We start from the raw sequence: 20,685 nt of genomic DNA, 5'->3' as shown, positions 1-20,685 counted from the left end.
AGGTTTTGTACAGCTGTAGTCAGCATAATACTTATTGTATAATTTAGAGGGCTTGCAACTTAGCATTCCCTGAGAATAGGTGGTGTTAAAAAGGTGCTGCAGGCAAAAAGGAGTAAAGGAAGAAAAGGTAAGTAAAAGCTCATGCTTCTCATGAACTGCTCCCAACTCACAGTGACTTAGAAGATGATGGTCTCTTCACATCTGGCCACTTTCGACGCTGAAACTGCCTAATTTTCAAGCAGTAAAAGGAGAAAAAAGTTAACCATCACCAAGAAAACCACCAGCACTACAGTCAGAAAGATGAGGAAAGAGAAGAGTTTAGCATGAATTTTGGCTGCAAATATTAGAACATGCTGTAACACTCCAACAGAAGTAGCTTCAGTGTTTTAAGCTAACTGATAGAAAAACTGCAAATGCAATTTTAGATGGTTCCCAATCCTGGATTCCTGACTCTTTAGCATGAAGGTGGTATGTAGGAACAATCATTTAACTGTATGTATCTTAAAATCTGTACCTGTACTGCTCGTAGCTTCCATCTTTAAGTCCTAGATGAAAATAAATTAACACGTTATTAGCTATAGCCTGCAACAGATAAGATATAGGTTAAAGCTCAATTTAAAGAAGAACATAAGAATATTAACATGTTCATTAGTACTCTTATTTTTAATATTTAATCCCTTATTCTAAGAAAAATAGGTTGTAAATTGAGATGATAGGTAAATTTGAAACTTTTCTGTAAATGTAATGCAGTGGTTATTTAAATGCTGAGACCTGTTATTTCAAACATGCAGCCCTAGCTGATACGTGTACTAAATAAGACCTGAAATAACACTGGATTTCTGTGGACTTACTTAGGCTGACAATGCTGTTCTTTGGAGTGACTCTGGAGTTCTTTGGAGTTTAAGCTCTAATGGCTGCACATTTATTTATTTTTAATTGCATTTCTTAAGTCATCTTAATTGCACTAAGAGGTAGACAAGATACGCAGTTTAAAAAACAGAATGCAATTACCTGCACTTTTCATCTTGCTGCTAAACTTAAAAAATAACAACAACAACAGAGTATAAGCCAGATGATTTCTTTGTAGACCCAGGAAAGATTTCAGGAATAAGAAATGATGAGACTAGAAAAAGAATACTCATTTCCTTCTTTGTGAAATATAAAGGCATAGTTAGAAGAGCATATCTTTTGGGAGCATAATGCATTCCTCAGTGCCTCTCTTCCTAGATCTGCTGTTATTTTAAACCCTGCACTAACACAGGGGAAATCTGACCAGCTTAGGTATTCTTCTTCATTCTGAGGTTAAAGCTAAGCCACTTTTTAACAAGGCTGCCTGGACTGTATTGTCTCTAAAATAAATGTTTATAAAAATTATGTCTCCACATGGAATGCTGAAACTCAGCTGCTGGACTGATTGCCCAGAGATTGTGCAGTCTCTGTCCTTGGAGGTTTTCAAGATCCAAATGCATAAAGCCACGACTTAACACGGTCTGACCTCAGAGCTGACCCTGCAGCCAACACAAGGTTGGACTAGCTGAACTCCAGAAATCCCTTCCAACTTTGGTTATCCCATGAGCCTGCAAACTTGAAGCAGCTATTAGGTATTCTTTCACTCATGTCATTAGTTTTGTTCTTTCCTCCTATCTGCTCCCTGCATTCTCCCAGCAGCTTCTCCCAGCAGCTGCATTGTTCAGTATTCAAGTACACCTTTTGAGTTTCTGGACCTGATACATAACACAAATTGAACAAACCATATAAAAATGTGTTCATGCAGTCATGTTTAACAAAACATGAGTAGCATAAATACATTCTAAAATCCTTCCGGTTTATGAAAATTTCATGCAGTTAAGCAAGAGATTCATTTATTTGGCTGATCTCTGAGTATAACAGGAGAAGCACTTACCCAGATCTATGTTCCTAGTTCTTGGGTTGCACTGTTTGTACCCTCTGCAGCTTCTTAGTTCCATGAGCTGGATGTGCAGTTGATTGAGAACATTCCTATCCAGCGTATTCACTGCATTGATGAGCTGCAATACATGGGGTTCTTGTTAGAGAACAGGTACTGCTTTGTAGTTCAGTAGCCTCCATATATGGAACATATGTCATTTGTTTCCAGCAGGAAAGAAGCTAGATCATATTACATGAGTTGATGCGTAGTATCTTGCACCAATACGGTTCTATTTCAGCACATCATCAGTGAAGAACACTCATACATTTCCAGAGCCATACTACGATGAGGTACCTGATACGGGTCAGTATTGAGATCAAAATACTCCAAGAATCCAGTAGCAAATTCACAGAAGAGGAAGTTGTGGGTCTCGTTGATTGTCCTCAAACACCAGTATGTGTTGTTGTTGGCACTGGTACAAGCACAGAAAGGACCCACTGCAAATGAAAACACAAAGACATAAGCTACATGTTGCCAGCTTTAAGCACTGCTTATTTTAGTACTTTTTTGTTTATGGCACTGCTTTATTCACAGGCAGTTACTCTGTCATTCTTGAATTCTAAAGCAGAGAATGCCTCCCACCATCAGCTTCTTGTTCTATGCATACCTAGCTTTCAGAATACAGCTAATTTGAGTGTCTGGCTATTTGTTTCCCCTGTCCTCACTGGCTGGGATACATTCCAGCTGCTGAGATAACAACACTGTACTGTGTATGTACTGTCTCATTCATGCAATAGTTGTAGGTATTCAAACACAGTTACTGGGTTTTCTGGTTGCTGTTTTTTCCCCCTTGCCAACACTGAAACACAGATCATTTAGTAGGAGGAAAACTGTGTGCCTCTGATGTAACTCCCAGACTCCTAACTCATCCAGTCAGATGTATCCTTACGCGTCCACAGGGGCGCGGTTTGCCAGTGCTGGTTGTCATGGGTGAAGCAGGTCAGGCCAGGCATGCTGCACGTGTCATTGTTTTTTATTCTCTTCAGCAGTTTGCGCAGTTTCTTCTTTCGTCTTTGCTCTCGAAGCAGCCACAGCCTGTCTTTCTCCTGTAGGGCTTTCCTGCACACATGAAACATTAGGGTCATGCTGACTCTGTTATACTTGAACACACCTAAAAAAAAAATGAAGCAGCTAATAAAATGAGCTGCTTTAAGGAAAGAAAGAACTGCTGTTTTCTTAAATGAATGGCTTCTCTTTCCAATGGCTCTGGAAATTATTCCTTGCAATTCCATGATACTGGGAAAAAAATGTAGCCTAAGGGGTTTAACGGGTTTGCCTGAAGTCTCTGATGTGCATTTAGAAACATTCTACCATGGGCTTGGTTCCCTTCCCAGATACCTGTACTCTTCTTAGCATAGGATAAATGAAGTATCACTTCTGCTTAGTTTTGGCTTGTTGAACAGACCAAATGTTACTGTCTCGCATTTTTTCTGTTTCAAAGGAGAAAACCTTCACTTACTTGAAAGGGTGAAGATTAGATCCTTTGTGCCTCAGTTTGCTTTTGTGTTTTGAATGGTAACTGGAAAATAAAACATTGTTGATAAACAACAGGAGAACCGATCCTGTTCATGCTACACTTTCACTTTAAATCAAAGCAGATTTAAGATGGTGTCACTTCTCCCTTCTATTTATTAACAGGAATATGTGGTGAATACAAGACAGCCATGCTGGACTGGATCAAGCATTTTGTCTCTTTTCCTTACATTATTTGTGCACTGTGACACCTAGTGGCCCACTACTGAATTGCAGTATGTGTCCACTGAAAGTGGAAAGCAAGTTTTCAGAAAATGGGCTGCAGAGCTTAAGATATTGATCTCTAGTATCTAACGGAAGCAACTTCAGTTGCTTGCACACCTAATTGGTTTAAAAGCATTTTATGTGATCTTCTGTATCATCGTCACTTGGCACAAAAGCAACTGAATTTCTGCTGGCAGAGGGTGGGCCTTGTACCAGGGACAGCTGCAGAAAGCATTAGGCAACAGTACAGGAGGCAACTTAGCAAAACAGATTCTAACCCCTCCTGTGAAGGCATGGATCAGCTACACTTGCACGGTACAGATAACTACTCAGAAGTACACAAGAAATACCTTATCTTATTACAGTCACACTCCTCGGGTCTCTTCTTCTTCAGATGTCCTCTCACCTCCCTCAGGTTTTTTATTTTATTTTGCAAAGTTTCAATCTAAAAAATGGAAAACACAGGTTAAATAAAAATACAGCATGTTAATTTTATTCTAATCCTTTCAAACTCAATGCCACCAAATGCTTCTGTTTCCCCACCTCCCATTTTCAGATTATCTACATTTCTGAAAGCAAACTGCAGCCAGGAGGAATCTTTTCTGGTTACAATTCACCTGCAGACAGAAGGTGAAAGCACAACACGGCACTGGAGGGGAAAGGGACTGCCATGCAGCCTCAGGATACAGGTGATCCACTGTGATTTTCCCTCTTCAGGTCGTCAGCACATTTGCAAAGGAGAAAGGTTACCCGGCCTGCTACAAACCTGAGCAGGGGATGGGGAGTGCTGTAGGTCCCCTCTTCAGACAGTCTGGAAAAGTATCAAGTCTCCATCATTTCACACAGCACTGGCAATGGCAATGGCTGGCCACACTGCACATGCACTAGCAGTTAATTTAATTGTACCACCCACATGGTTTATTTTTAACCACCTAATTCTTCAGTAAATGAAACTCATGCTTTTGTTCACCCAGCTCTCACACAGCACAGCCTGATTCCATGCAGGCAGGTATTACAGGCTTCTGCTTCAATTCCTCATATAACAGAAAAAAGAAGTCCTCCAGTGTGAGAAATGAAGTCACTGCAAAACTACCATCAGACATCAGAGACCATAAATCTGATGGGAGTACATAACTGACTGCAGAAGCACAGACAGATGACAGAGAGGTCAGGAAAAACAGACAAAGAATGCAGCCCTGTGATCCTAAATCAGAAACACAACCGGACCGAAGTGATCTCATCTTCTTTGGCACTCTAACCTATGCTCAGGCCCTTAGCTTACAGTTTCTAAACAACTAAAAAAGAACTGGAAGATCATGGTGATACTGAGATGCCTTTTTCTAATTCTAGCAGAGCTAGTCAGATTTTCAGAATTTATTTCCCTTAGTATATGTCAATAGGTACCACAGAAAGGGACCAGCAAGTTCTTAAGTAGGACTGCTGAGAATGTATGTGATTTGCTAAGAGATTACAGCAGGCCCCACCTGTGTTAACTTAATTACCTATGGCATCTCTATTCGGAAATCAGCCACTAAGTTCAAAAGGTTCCAGGGAGGGACAAAGACACCCAGAGGCAGACAGACACACACAGCACGATCCTATCAGCCCACAGACCAGGCTAAAAATCACACACTGAAAATGTGTGACCGACAGCATCACTGACCTCGTGGTCAATATGAAGTTTGTGGTCCTTCCAAGCTTGCAGTGACCTGTACAGATCAGTGTCACACTGAACGGTGTCATTCTCCAGGATGTAGCACCTGGCCGTGGAGAAAGAGTGTTTACTACAGCAGATAAATGCACAGTGCAGACAGCTGGTTTTAATTACACAGCTCCAGGACAGATGAGAAGTCAGATTGGAAATGACATGCAGAATTCAAAATAATGTTCATTCAAGAGAATAGGAGAATATCTTACAAGGCAGGAAAGAAGTTTGGGTTGGAGTTGCCATGGAAATTTTTGAGAAGGAAAAAAGAATAATCAAAAATATTCCTATCAAGTAGAACCTGTTGACTGCTTCATTTCTAAATGTAAATTGTGCTGCACAGAATTCTTGTTTATTCATTAGGCTGTCAACGTAACTCATCTCTACTAAATAGGAAGTACAGAAAGCATTACACAGGAGCAATTTCCCTATGCATAATTCAGCAGTATACAGGGATAGGAACAAGGAAAACGTGCTTCTTTGTAAGACTTACTATAATACTGCAAAGGAAAAAAAAATGATTTTCTACAAAAGGAATAAACTTTTTCAAATAACCTCCCTGACTTCAAAGGCAAAATATCATCTGACAACGTTGAGGACTTACATTTCAGTAATTTCTAGTACAGTCCTGGTTTTAAGATTTAAGGGGGAAAAAAAGGCAAAATACTTGACAGGTGTACTTGGTTAGATTATTAGGGAATAACAAATACCACGCCCTTAACCCTGATTGCTTATTTAAGTTGAAGCTCAGGTTTCTTCAGTATTCCTTTATTTTCTTTAAAGCACTTCACACATGTTGTCCCACTGCCTTCTTTTCTGCAAGTGTTCCTGGGCACCCCTCAGGATTACATAGAATTTCCTTGCCAGCTCCTTTTATGGATTTGGGATTCACCCAGCAAGGCAGCAAAGAATTGACTCAACAGGTTCCAAAAGAAAAAACACAAACAGTGTCTTATAAATCCTGCGTATTCAAAAAAGCTGAGGACTCTGCTGATGTCAGCCCAGCTATGTTTCCTTATATCAACAAGTCTCTCAAAACTTTGTAAACTGAAGTCAAATGGAAACCACAGATTTCAACAGCTAACTTGCTCACACAGATTTACGCAAGTTAGTCATCACAGAATTTAATTCACATCATCAGTAGTCACTGATGGATTTTCTCATAATTCAGAAGCAGAAATGGTAATTCAACTAAGCACAGTTGGAGATGCATCATCAACCCCTAGATCTGCAAACTGAAAAACAGACTGTTAGCTATTAGAGTGTCTTTAAAACCCAGATAATTCCATAGGCTCTATCCAACGTCCCATTTCCCAAGGCTCATGGTTCACCCAACTTCATCAGTAATACAGATTTTCCTTTCCTAGCACTGGGCACAGGAAGCTCTGAGAAGCTGCTGCTACCCTCAGGACTGATTTTGTATTTGAAATACAAAGCAACCAATGATAGGAAACTATGACCAGGTATCCCGAAGGGGCACAGTATGCTTATCAAAAGTTAATACATCCACTTATTTAAAGCAACGACTGAAGGAGCAAAAGCATATAGAAATATAGCACATGCACTCACCTGTGTGTCACTTTTATCAGGTTTGGGGCTGCGTACTCTGCAATGCCTCCAGTGCCACTGTACTCAGCCATGTCTTTGTCTTCCTCCTCGCGAAGAGCAGCCCTCTGCATCTTGTGTCGCTTGGTGATGTTTCTTGGTAAGACAGGTTGGTATCCATCCTCTAAACCCAAGTTAAAAACAGCCCCGTTCAGCTCAACGGATACAGAGCGGGTAGAGCGATTCCGGGCATAGCTTGGTTTGTATTCTGCATGGAGAAAGAAGTAAGAGGATTAAGAGGGGAAGAAACAGCCTGGTACAATTTGGTCTTCTGTGGTTCTTGGAAAAAAATCTGCCTATATTTTGACATTGGAATTAACCTGCTGACAAATGCTGTTTGTTGCAGCTTTCCTCTGGGTGCCACCTCACCACCTTTTGCACGGATTGATGGGTTTTCTCAAAGCAGGAGAGAGGCAGATATAATGCACAAGGATGGCAGAGGGAAAAGAATATGTATCTCACCATCACTTTCTGAGCTCGTTCAAAGAAACTCTGCTCTTCCCCCCAGAAGTCGCTAGATGGCAGTAAGACCTTAAGAACTCATCACTCTAAACTTCTGACTGCGGGTCTCAGGTCAGCCTCCCGTTAACTACTGCAAAATGCTTCAGTGCCAGAATTCTTGCAGCACTTCCCAGGTTGTTGTCCCACGTTTCAGCAGGAAGAATTCCGTGTGTCAGCCTGAGCCTTTTCTCCATTCCATTCTCTTTCTTCAAGATAAGATTCTTGATTTTCATTGGAGGGATTAGTATCTGAATGTTTACCTCTATCAGCATCTCATTCTTATATTTGCAATTATTTTCCTTGTGTACAGACCAGACAGCAAATTTCCATGCTAAACACCACACTCCTGTGCTATGCACTCCCTCAGGCTTTGCTTCTGCGTTTGCAGCAAAAAGAAACATTTGCTATGAATTGACATTGCACAGTATGAGATTCCCCCTGATCTTTTTTTGCCTTTTACTGCTTTCCAAAACTCTCTGTCCTGGCCCAAATGCCCCAGAGTTGCTATTTGTTTGGTCTGCAATGGCATGAATATATGGAGTCTAATCCACATCTGTATTTCTATGCAGGCCACAGCTGGCTGTGTTTCCTGCTCGTTGCAAGTGACCCCTCACGCCACTCATTTCATTACTCATCGATTAAATTAAGCAGAATCATCTCTCTCCTTCAGAAAAAAGCCCATGAAGGTACCAGAGCCTCTTGTCTTCTCCCTACCCAGTGCCTGACTCTGTGCTCTGTATTCATGGCTTGGAATCATCGGAGATGTTACTGGAAGCAAGCATTGGTTCCTCTGGTCACCTCCCCTTTACACAAAGCTGGAGCACAGCACACCTCGGCAGAACAGAAGTGACTCTTTCTTCTGCAATCTGGTAAGGGGAAAACTCAAGCAACGTGCCCAATGAGAAGAGCAGCATTTCCTGTAATCCCAAACTCCATGGAAGAGACAGTTTCAAGGACAGACTTCCCAGCAAAACAAGCAGACAAAAAAAGAATGGAAGGTAGAACAACCAAAACTGACAAAAGCAATATTTATATTTGGCATCAACACAGATTAACTTCGCTCAAGATGCCTTGCATGAAATCCAGATGGATCACATGGTCTCAATGGCCATTTTGTAGACATGGAAAGAGAAAAAACCATCTCCTCCCACCTGTAACTACAGTCCAGCTCTGAACACTTGTTAGTACCACACACATGAAGCAGAACACCAGCTGGACTGCCCAGTTCAGCACATTTTCCACCTGTAGTTACAGTTTACAGCTGACAGCGAGCGAGGTGAGTCACAGCTGGAGGGAAAAATAAATAAATAACCACCAAAACCAAAATATCAGCTCTATTCCAGGCACCCATTCAGGAAATGCTTGAATAAACAAGAAAGTAACTCCTATCTTTTCAGAAGTAGGAGGAAATTCCAAAAAGCTACACCCTAACAATTACATTCAAAGCGTAAACTCCCATTTCTTTGATTGTTCCCTCATTTCATCTTGTTAAGTTCTTCCAACCAACAATTTACCTTCCTTCCAAGTCTAATAAACCAATCCAGCACGTTGCCCTGAGCAGGTGCTGCAGGGAGCTGTTGTCTGCACATGCCCCTGAAGGACTGGGAGCCGCTTCCTCCTGCCCTGCAGCCAGTCCTGACCCAGCTGCACAAAGAACAAATTGCTCTGCAGTGAGACAGCTCCTCACAGGCTCGCTGCCTCGTTACCACACCACAGCCGCAGCGCTGACTCAATGCTGCGATTGCTACCAAACTCCATCATTTTCAGAGTAAGTAGTTAAAATATTTAGTAAGATCCACATTCATCTGTGCTGTGCCCCTGCAGGCAGAGCTACCAACCTCTAACCACTTAATCTTCCCCCAGGGTTATGCTTTACCCTACATTTAACTGTGTACACAACTCACAAAGAAAGTAGATCTAAGTCTGTTAAATATTTGGCCCAATGTGCCTATGACCCTCTTTCAAATTATTGATGTTTGGTCTCACTAAGTTGCTCTCAGTGCCACGCTCACCCTGCCCTGCCTTCCTGGGTCACTTGACAAACATACCTGTGTTCGTCCTAGCCTGAAGGGACGTGCTCTGTTCTGGCCCAGACTTCCCCAGACAATCCAGGGACTCAAGCACCCTTGATTTTCTACAGCTAATTCTTGGTCACATCTCAGGTTTCAGCACTACCTGGTGAAAACATGAACGGCAGTGTCTGAATTTATTGTTCAACTGAATGAAGTAAGGTTATGCTGTATTATCCGCCTTCAGGTTTGCATTTAACTCTCCCCACAAGCTCGCCACTCGAGCCTTATTACTTATTTTGCAGCTGCCAAATTCATGATTTAATGCTGACATTATTTGGAAACGAGGGATGGTTAAGAAAACTGTGAGCAACTGTAACTCCCAAAAGGCACCTTCTCCAAAGCAGGAACACAACTGCTCAGCAGGAATGTGAGCAGAAGACAGAAAGTTCCAGGGCTTCCCTTTTCCCATTTATTCTATGTAGATGTTTTGCATCTGGTGTATCAAAATACTGTCACCAGCACAGTGACAGTGGAATAAGGCAGTGTGTGAAAATTCTGCAAGAACTCTGCATTGAAACAATGGGCCATGAGGAAAAAGTCCTGCACTGGGCACGCAGGTTCCTGCTTTATATTCTCAGTTATGTCTACGTATTTTCACAAAATTCTGCACAGACTTTTTTTCTTTGATAAGTTCAAAGTAAAATCAGGCATTTGGACTCAAATCTCTGAGTGTATCTCAAGTGTCCAGAAACATGGACAAAGGCACAGCAGTGGCTTCACTTGATCATTAACTAGGGGTTTCTATAAATCTTACTCGGAATCTGTGTTCTTGGATATCTCAAAGAGGGACAAAAATCAAACCAAACAACCTCCAAAAGCTTTCTTACATTCAGTTTCTCAAAACTGTCATAAAAATTGTTTCAAATGCATTAAAAGTAATGGCTGTTCAGGTTTTCAGGTACTTGTAAGAAAGAAAGTCATTTTGCTGTCGTATTGAGACTACCTCAAAACAAAACAAATTACATGAAAATAGGAATAAAAATGCACTGGCTTCTTTGTACACACTGCACAAATTTGTGTGGCCTATCATCCTTCCTCTCCTTTAATGTGATGACTTGTCCATCACAGGAGGAGGAGGCGAAATCTACAGCAAGAAAAAACAAACATTTGGCTATTTGTTGTCTATTAAGAGCTCACTGTTACTTTCAGCTTCCTTCCCATCACAAAGCTTTATTTCATCGCTTTATAAAAATAATAACACAGCCAAGAGAACAACACTGCTGTGCAAAACACGTCAAAGCCGTGTAGGTGAGCTGTGTAACTGTCCCAGACAACATGTCTATGGCATGGCCCTGTTTTGCAATCAATGTGCTCCATTCAGAGTGCTCCATGCCTGCTGCACATTACGGTGCACAGGAGCACAGGCCATGCATACACTGCAAATTCATTTTATCAGAACACTTGGTGCTCTGGCCCCTCACTCAGCAGTTTAATCCATTCTTCCAGACCACACATCCATCATGCATTGCTGGTTTGTATCTTTCCAAAAAACAATCCTTGTATTGTTATGAGTTTGCAACAGTCTTGTTGCACCCAGAAGCAGGGCATCCAATTTAGTTTTCTGCAGCCAACGTAGATTAGAACATAACAAATTCACCTCTGCTGTTCACAATAGGATGCTTTCAAAACTACACTACTGCTATGAACTAAACCACTGACATGGGCACAACCTGTCTGAGATTTCCTTTTTCTGTTTAGTTACTGTTCAGTTTCATGGTTAGCACTTGCTGGCATTCAGGTAATATTGCAGTATAACCCCTTGCACTAATCAAATTCAGAACAGCAGACTCCAAAGATGCCCTCAGAACCCAGCACAGACTGCACTTTATCCCAAGCCTCATGAAACAGGTCATAAAAATCCAAATGCACACCATCAGTATTCAAGTTGTCATTTGCAATCCAGCGAGCCAGCTTTCTAAGTAAGCACAGAAAAATGTTGGTATGTTAACTTGTATTGCTTTGTGGTCATTTGTTTTCAGTGTCATTTGTTAGATTAAGCAGACGTGAAAGAACAGCCAACACCAAACCCAAGAATCTGTGTCAACAGGCCCATGCCAACCTCTTCTGTTGTACGGCACACCCTGGATGTGGGCAGGAGTTTGTGCCTTATGGTTCAATGAGAAAAGTGAGATGAATGGGACAGTGAAAGCACTAAGCAGAACATAATGAGAAAGTGTTCTGATCCCACCACTAAAGCTATCTTTGCAACCCTGAAGTTGTGCCTCGATCTCCTTAATCCATGAACTAAAAGTAATTATACACTTAACCACCTCTCCAAGACGTTGCGAAAATTGGTTAATGTTTAGTAAGCACAACGCAGATAAAAAGCACTTAGATAAGTGTCATGTATTATCAGATAGCATGATGTTGCCCTCACTTAAATTGTTTTCCTCTTCCCATTTAAGCATCTTCGATCTGCTGTTATCTGACTCCCTGTGACTGAACTTCCTTTTCTGTGTCTTAGAAAAAAAAAGTTAATTGAACGGCAAGTTCTGGTGTTATTTAAAGATTATCTGCTGTGCCACATGTTTAAACTGCAAGTGTTGTTGAGTAATTTCATCCTGGAACCAATAATTTTTTTTCAACTAAAAATTAGCTTAGTAGGTACTAATCAGCTTGCTAGGCAAATATAATGGAAGAAAATCAATTTAAACTCTCTGTTTGAAGCTTGTGCCATGTCATTATACAGAAAGACTAATCTGCTAAATAATTAAGGCTCTGTATTTGTGGAGTGAGACGAAAGAAACATTATAAGTGAATGGTAATCTGTGCTGCCATTTGCCTCTTTAATCTATAATTAGACTAGGTACTTCAAATATAGATGTTAGTCTGACTAAGGTTTAAAACAGAGCCAGTGGAATGGACTTTCTGAAGAAGCGCCTGATCCGTGCCAAGGAGACCAGAATCAGAGACATCCCCTTTGGATGTGATCTCTGGTTAAAAGTCAGCTCTGCTGACAGCACAAGGAAGGGATGTTAGAAGCAGCTTCTGTAACAAAGCACACAAATCCTTATTAAATATAAATTACTGCAGTAACAGCCCCAAGCACTGCAGCATATGGAGGATTGGTGTACTTGCTGCTCTCAAGGCCTACGTAAGGATGAGCTCCTCACAACTTCAGGTTGTGTAATGCATTTCCTGCTTCTGAAAGAAATAAACACAGCACCCTGTTTTGAAACATACTCCTCTTCCTATAGACTGAGACATTTTCAAATCTGATTGTCTGATATAAAACACACTGCTTCATACAGAGATACGCAGCAAATATGCTTGTCTTCAATGACATCTGTAGAAATCAACGTCCGTGAAAATAGGGACAACTGGGAGTGTTTGTGAACATTTATAGTTTTGTGAGGCAGAGAAAGAAAATACAGTGAGTTCACTTACTCTTCTTGGAGAAGAGCTTCTTCCTCCGTCCTGTGTGGCTCAGCTTGTATTCATTCTCTTCACAATTGCAGTCTTCACTATTCCTGCTGTAGTACTTGGGCAAAAGATTGGAAGTGCCTTTGTTGTTGCCTGCCAAGTTCATCATTCCCTTGCACTTGTGCAATTTGAGCTTCCCACTGGCATCTTCCACACACTGCCATTTCTGGAAGGAAGATGTGGTTATTAAAAGATTGTTTCAACTCTGCATTGTCTAATTGTTCCAGCAACCTGTCAGAGTTACATGGTATGGAAGACTCATCCCCTATTAGCAAAACAGATTTCTTGTAATCTTACATTTTAAAACCAAAAAGAGAACTTTTCTGGAACACACTTTGTGTGTCTCTGATTTTGTTTCCTGGAGACAGAGCAATGGGAATTTCTTAACAAATCTGATGCTACAGCTAAACACAGGGAGGTGTCAGTTGAAAAGCCGTATTTCTCCAATTATGCTTCTCTAACAAGGAAGCCCAAGTCATATTATCCATATGTTTGAGAAGAATTCTTGCATATCTGCAAGTTTGCTTGACAGGTTGGCAGGAATCTATACCATTATCAAGCTATTAGAATAGCACCAGCTCCAGACCTGTGTACAATTCAGATCCATCCCATACTACTCTACAAAAGAAAGAACCTTTCCTGTAAGCCTCCTTACAGCATTTGTATTACTAATCTTTCCCCATTCAACACCCTTGGGCTTGATCAGCAATGGTGAGCTGCACTGGATGCCTCTACAGTGATATTCCCCTCCCTTTTCGACGAAAACTGGAGAAAATCTAATCTCTAATCTAATCTGATTTCTTTTGTTACTCAAAACCTGAAGCAAAGTGGTTATAGATCCCTTTGTGCTGCTGTCAGAGCTGTGCCAAGGGCAAGGGAATTTAGCCACCTTTAATCTGGCAAAGCGTTTTACCTTTATTCATCAACATGCTACTAGCTACACAGCTAGCATTTGAGATACATATATATATATATATATTTATCTATTATTATTATTATTTTTAAATCACATTGCAGTTATTATTGTGTTAAAGAGAGTTTTGGAAACACCACAGCTTTCTGCAGAGCCCTGAGAAGTGTTTCTCTTTTTTTCCTATTATAAAATCCTAAGCTGTGACCTCCAGGACTCACTGGAATATTGAGATTTTTTCCAAATAAAAGAACAGAATGAAAAACAGCAACAGCTCCCAAGAGAGATGACATTTTATAGCAGCCCACAGCTCTATGAGGGAGATTCAGTCACTTCACTTCCCACAGAGAGGTGTGCCCAGGCTTGGGGAACAAAGCCTTCCTTTTTGCATTGAAATTCACTGCATTGTTTGCATGACAGCTAAGTAAGAAAACAGTATCTTCGCTGTGCTTTCATTATAGAGAACTTTATGGGAGTCAGAAGTGAAATGCCCAGTTACACTGGATTTATCTACATTCTAAAGAGATTCTCATTTAAAAGAGGCTTATGGTATGTCCACTCATTTCCTTAGAAAACTGGATGTCAGGTCCCCTGAGCTATAATTCTTAGCAGCAGACATCATGTCCAAACTCCTGGATGATCCAAGCCTTGCAGGGATGCAGACAAACCTGTCGTAACTTTCAGCACAAGGAATCATAGGAAATTGATGTGACGCTGGCGATCAAACGTTTCAATCCGACATCTTTGCATGAGTGTCTTTATCTGTAAAGCAGGATACACTTACCTAGCTGGAGTGAAGAACTAAAACCTGAAGAATAAATTGCTGAATCTTTTACATTTGTTTTATAAAAGCCTGACACTGGTTGATGCACAGACTGAGGTTGAAGTAAAAGTTACTTTACTATAATGATAAACTTTCCAATAAAAAAAATGTAAAATGAGACATTAAAATGTTTGTTGCTGTGCCCCATTACAAATCATCTGAATCTTGTTTTTGAAAATACACGAACAAACTGCATTTTCTGCTCAGCATAGCTCTATGCTGGAGGTGTCTGATACACAAAAACGAAGATTCAACAGAGAGAAAGTTAAATGCCACAATGGGAGCTACAGTAAATAAGTGCTGTGATGTGTAATCCAAAAATATTCATAGTCTCCTGTCAGAAAGCAATGCTTATGTTTCCCCTTCAGGTTAACTGGAAGAATCCATTTTATTTTTGGTGAAGCTTAAATTTCTCCAAGGCAGCTGTATGCCCAGTGAAAGTACCTTAGGGCTTTACCAGAAGGGCATGCTGGATGCATTAGCAGGCCCACTGCTGAACAACTGCAGTGCACAACTACAAAAATGACTTCGGAAGAAAACACTGAGCCCAGCTGGGAAATTCAAGTAAAAAGAAAAAAAGAGCTCTTATTTTTTCTTACAAAACAGATATGGGCATGTGTGCAGACGTATCTAGGTCTTACAACTTATCCCAGTCTGCTTGTAAGCAGAAACACAAACGCTCTAGGCAACATCATGGCTATCACTTACCTCCATTTCCACAAGATACTTTGAAGCTTAGGGAAAGGAGCTGTAGTTGCAAGAGAACTGTGAAAATCTCTGCTTGACAGTCAAGAAACATGAAACTGTGAATTCTGGCATTTAACGTTGGTTTCTAGGGCACAGCACACTATCATGCTGAAACCCGTGTCAGCTGGCAGCAGATATTTTTTAAGAGGTAATCACTTAAATACTTAAATTCCTATATGAGGAACTCTGGAGTGCCAGAGATACGTTGGCCTACAGGTAAAATGATAACCATCCAGCAGTAAAATGTAATTACATATAAACAGTGGATTAACTCAACCAGACAAGAAAACAGAACGCCCTTAGTTGGCAACCCCCAACTTTAAAGGTCTTTTCTTTATTAGATTGAAAGACGTGTTCTCATTCCAAGTTCTACAGCATGTAATATCTCACACGAGCTAGATCCTGAAAAGGAGCATGCGTTAACACAAACTAAAACTCAGTGGAAAATACAAGCCCCCCCACAACCTTTATTCCAGCTAATATCAAAAATCCAAAGGAAGAATCTTTCTTTTTTCCTCCAGTGCCTTCCAGAACCAGCTACTCAAGCCACCATATAAGTTGCTTCTACTTACGTACTGAAATTCATCAAATTCACATTGTGCAAAACATTCCTTTAGTTTAATCATTAAATCTGTTCTAGCTGGAGATTTCCCACTATCTTCAGGCACGCTACGTTAGCTGCTGTGCTTGCTCTTTCTGCCACCTACTGTGCTGGGCCTGTTCTAACATTTCTACTCCATCCCCTATCCTACCCAAACTCTCACATACATGCTACTGATTGCAACTTGTGTGCACATCAGAGAACAGAAATATTAGTACTACTGAACAGAAGACATGTTCAAAGGTACAGTGCAAAAGCAAAGAGAAGACAGCTCATACATACATTCCCTCCTCCAGCACAAACTATCTGCTCTATGCATCAACAAGAGCAAATTAGGACTTCAGTACCTACTAGACACGACTCTTAACAGCAGCTGCAGCTTGAGCAGAAATCCTGCTTCCCTCTGCTTACACTATTCACCTTGAACATACAAAGGATCCCTTAGTGGAAGAAGACACGTTACATTTTTCTGCATGTCAGAAATCCATTATTTCCTTCCCAGCCCCAGTCATCATCAAATGGTTTTTGCATTAGTGTGCATTACAGTCTCCTTACTGCTACAGCAATCACAAATGTTAATTCAAAGTCATTACTTGAGGCTCCAATCAGAAATAAATAGCCATGACCTTTCCCCATTGGATTTTTCATACCATTCACTCGTTTCCCTCAGTGAATCTCTCTCAACTGACATTGTTTTCTTTGGGGAAAAGGACCGATCACACAAATCTTGCTAAGAAAAGATTCCCATAGAAACATACAGCATCCACAGCTGAGGCCTAAATCATCATGCTGTGTCTCATCAGTTCTTCTTTTTGTTAAGAGGAAGAGATTCCATTCCCTTTCACAGAGAAGCGAAAAGTGAAACTGTCTGATCAGTTACCTGCCAGCAAGGCTCCCTCCCACACAGACTCTAGAATTCAAGGTTTCAACAGGATAACAAAGTCCTCTCTCCCTGCCGCAATCCTACAAAAACACGTCAGCAATACACATCTTCAGTTTACACAGATGTTTTCTGAACCCCATTTTTGTTGCCACATTTGATGCTGAAGTAAAAACAAGCTGCCTTAACAGCTAGAAATATTCTAACTTCCAGCCTAAATTGATTTATGAGTACCAGGATACCTTTTTTCTGCACAAACCTGTACACTCCAGTTCAGTACTACTTGGCTCTCATTCCAATTGGTTATCATTTCTTTACACCAGCTCACAATTTGGAGATTCGGACCTTTGGGCTCTCAGCTCAACTTCAGTTCTTGAACACTACATATCACTGAAATCCAAAAACTACAAGATGAACGAACAATTTATCAATAGGAAGTCTGGGGGACTTTCTATGCTGCAAACTGTAGTTGAAGTGAGGCAGCTGGGACAACATATAAATGAAAAATCAGGTATTCAGCTGAATTTAATATTACAATTATATAATTAATTGGACTGTGGTATCAAATAGTCCCACTGCTGTGATAGGTAGTGAAGAGTCTAAGGAGTGCAGCCTAAACAGAAATCAGATGAGCAGTGGAGGGAAAAAAAAGCAAACAAGCAAACAAGCACCGAAAGGGGAACTGATTTGTCTGAGGTCCCACACTGAGCCCCCAGCAACTCCAAATCAGCCTCTCCCCATCTCCAGCTCATTGCCTTTTGAACTGAGCTACACTGTTACTCTGGCCAGGATATTTGAAGGCTTTGTTTGTTTTTATTAGAAGTTAGTATTGATTTTGGCAAGCTTCTTGCACCATCCAATAATACAATGACAGGGGCTTTAACAGTCTCAGTTAACAAGAGATGCAAATCACTTGGACCTGTACAGCAACACGAAGCAAAGAAACCCGTAAGTAAAATAGCCTCTGGAGATCATAATAGGCCACTTCTAGCCAGAGGAGGAAAACAGTTTTGTTACTTCATGATAAGGAATACAATCCTTGAATAACATCCCTTAATAAATCATGATGTTCATTTCCATAGCTAGTTGCCTCCTAATGTTATCAGTTGGAGGGTTGATAAAATTTTTAATGTATGAAGTTATCAACAAGTCATTTCTTGTTGTAATCACAGATTAAGAAACAGATGGTGAAAGTTGCTGAGCATGTGCAACTCATGCTGGAATTCAGGAACTCTGAGGATCCACCCAACGAGCCATGAAAACTATCAGCATTCTAGCTGGCTTGATATGATTCACTGTTATCAACAGAACCAAAGTTCTTTAGTAACCTCAGGACATTCCTGCGAGCTACAAAAGAGAGAAACTAGAGACAGGTCAAAAACCTTCCTGGATTTTAAAGAAATTCCTTATAAAACCAGACTTAGTTTTCTAGTTTGACTAAAGTTCAGTTCAAGCTATTGGGACCTCAGGGCAAAGAGAACTGGTAATCTAATGATAATTATGGCACCACTTTATGAACTGCTGTAGGAAGGCACATATTGATCACAACAGTTTGCACTGCTGCTATTCCACGCTTTGTCAGAGAACTGGGGGAAACAACAGAGTAAGTGCCACCATTTAAGACATCTGCACATCACTTAGGAAAAGAACATTTTTTCATGACCCTGGTATAGAACAAAGCAATCAGAGGAAGCCTACATAACAGACCTTTCATTTGCAGAATAAAGCAGGAAACCAAGTGCTAATTTGCATACTTTGAATTTTCTCCTGAAGAACACTGTCACATAAAGTAAGATTTTTAATGCTATGTAAAGAAAAATCCTATTTTTTAATCAAACACAAACACAAATAGAATTTTGGGAAAGGAAAAAAAAAAGGATTTGAAAAGGAAATAATGTAAATCCAGACAACTAATTTTCCTCGCAGAATTAGCATTGTTATTGTACTACATGACATCCTGCTACAGACAAACTCATCCTCAGCAGTGCCGCAGGTACGGCAGGTTTAGCAAACGTGCACAAAGGCAGCACATGATTTAGAGGGATTTTGTGCAGCTGTTGTTGTGATACTGTGGAGTTGCTGGGAATACTCTGCAGAGCAACGCTGGTATCGTAATTGGCTTCCACAAAGCACATTAATGCAGGCTGCCAGATAAAAGTGGGTCAGCTTCCACTTACCAGTCAGTTTAGAATGAAAGGCCGAACTACAGTGAAGAGAAAGAATTTGTGTGGAAGCCATTAGGTACCAGGATAAACGTTTTTTATTTCATGTTGGAAGAAAGAACTCATCTCTTTTAAATCCTTGAATATAAATGCTGAGCTGCTCTTTCATCTGAGCCTACAGTCCCCTTTGTTGGATGCAAACAACTAACACAGCCCAAACTCTACTAACTGAAAAAGAAAACATGGCAACAGGCTGATTCCCATTGCACTCAGAAGAATTTACATACATTAGTGTTGCCAGAAAAAAAAAAAAAATCCCCCATAATGGACTTTGAAACAAGGTTTTAAACAGTGTGAATACCTCGTCTTCATAATCCTGGTGCTCTCTTATCAAAACGATTATAGGTCAAGGAGGGTCATAGAGATTTGTGAAGGAAGAGCGTTTTTGGGGAGACAGAACTGCATTCACAAGCTTTCATGCTCACAAAGGGCAATTTCAAATTCTCCATCTCATGTTCAAAGCTTTCCTTACCTCTCTGTCCTTGTCCCTTATCACTCATCCCCTCTTGAGTCTTTGTTTCATCCCCTACTTGCACTTCAGATTCTCTGTGCTCAGAATTCTCATTGCACAGACTGTGCAGATCCCCAAAACTTGTTTGAGTCAAGAGGAAGAGTCCCACCAAGCTCGCACCACATTCTGACCCAGCCTTCTCTTCATCTGGATATGAAAATCTACTTCTTGTATGGAACATTCTGTATACTGTTAATTGCATAACAGTGAGTATCCTATAGGATCAGGAGACATTTGTAATACAACCACTGTATGTATCATAAACTCAGCCAAGACCGTGGCATGTTACTCATTTGTGCTCACTCTACTTACTATGCAGAGCTGTGAAAGGCACCAGCAAACAGACAACAAACATTTGTCAGTTGAGAAGTTACTCTTATTACTCTGAAAATTTTTGGGTGCGCTTATATTTAGGGCAATTTACCCTCAAATAAGTATATTCATCTGCTGCTATTTCTGCTGTCTAGACACAGTACTGGGACATATGCTGTGGTTAGATGGATTGAGACTCCCTTGAGAGCCCTTCCCAGACCCTAATTGACTTGATTGTTAGGCAATTTTTCCTGATCTCCAACTTAAATATCTTTTTTGCTCAATTTCATCCTATCACTTCCAATTATGTCTGACTGAACTGTTCAAAACAATTCTCCTCTCTGCCTCCTGACAGTGAAGATGCAGCACACACATCTCTCATTAACACACCTTCACTTTGGAATCTATTGACAATTGGCAATACCAAAGTTATTTTATTACCCATAGAAGAAAACATAAGCCGTGAATGAGTGCAGACAATACATGGTCCTCTTATTTTTTTTTTCATAACTGAGACAAGTGATAATTACAGTAAGAAAGCCTGAATGTAGCTTAATTCTTATTCAAAGAGATGGTCTCAGTAACAACATGGACTTGGAAATCTCTCTTCCACATTGTTTTTACAATAATGTTCAAAATAATTGAGAAGATAAAGACAAAAGCAAGTTGAAACATCTCTCAAAGGGAA

The 20,685-nt window shown here is 40.5% G+C and overlaps 1 protein-coding gene across 5 annotated transcripts in view; it reads right to left on the bottom strand.

Annotated features, from left to right (window-relative positions):
- SULF2 (sulfatase 2) overlaps nt 1–20,685 on the bottom strand; it is a 62,069-nt gene that overhangs the window by 3,224 nt on the left and 38,160 nt on the right. For 3 of the 5 annotated variants that reach the window (XM_042832346.1, XM_042832345.1, XM_042832343.1), the window contains 10 exons: nt 12,956–13,157; nt 6,960–7,203; nt 5,349–5,445; nt 4,036–4,130; nt 3,408–3,467; nt 2,838–3,007; nt 2,243–2,385; nt 1,904–2,027; nt 515–545; nt 171–227 (listed from right to left, as the gene is read on the bottom strand). In XM_042832346.1, the coding sequence (XP_042688280.1) occupies nt 171–227; nt 515–545; nt 1,904–2,027; nt 2,243–2,385; nt 2,838–3,007; nt 3,408–3,467; nt 4,036–4,130; nt 5,349–5,445; nt 6,960–7,203; nt 12,956–13,157 (1,223 nt within the window). Of the gene's footprint in view, nt 1–170; nt 228–514; nt 546–1,903; nt 2,028–2,242; nt 2,386–2,837; nt 3,060–3,407; nt 3,468–4,035; nt 4,131–5,348; nt 5,446–6,959; nt 7,204–12,955; nt 13,158–20,685 lie in introns of those variants that run through there. The other 2 variants (XM_042832344.1, XM_042832347.1) reach the window with 2 other exon arrangements.

This window comes from Centrocercus urophasianus, unplaced genomic scaffold (assembly GCF_019232065.1).
Source record: "Centrocercus urophasianus isolate 14NV4802_14NV808 unplaced genomic scaffold, USGS_Curo_1.0 seq_38, whole genome shotgun sequence".
Taxonomy (NCBI): Eukaryota; Metazoa; Chordata; class Aves; order Galliformes; family Phasianidae; genus Centrocercus; species Centrocercus urophasianus.
The sequence above is the reverse complement of the archived record's forward strand: the minus strand, read 5'-3'. Positions and strand labels throughout refer to the sequence as shown.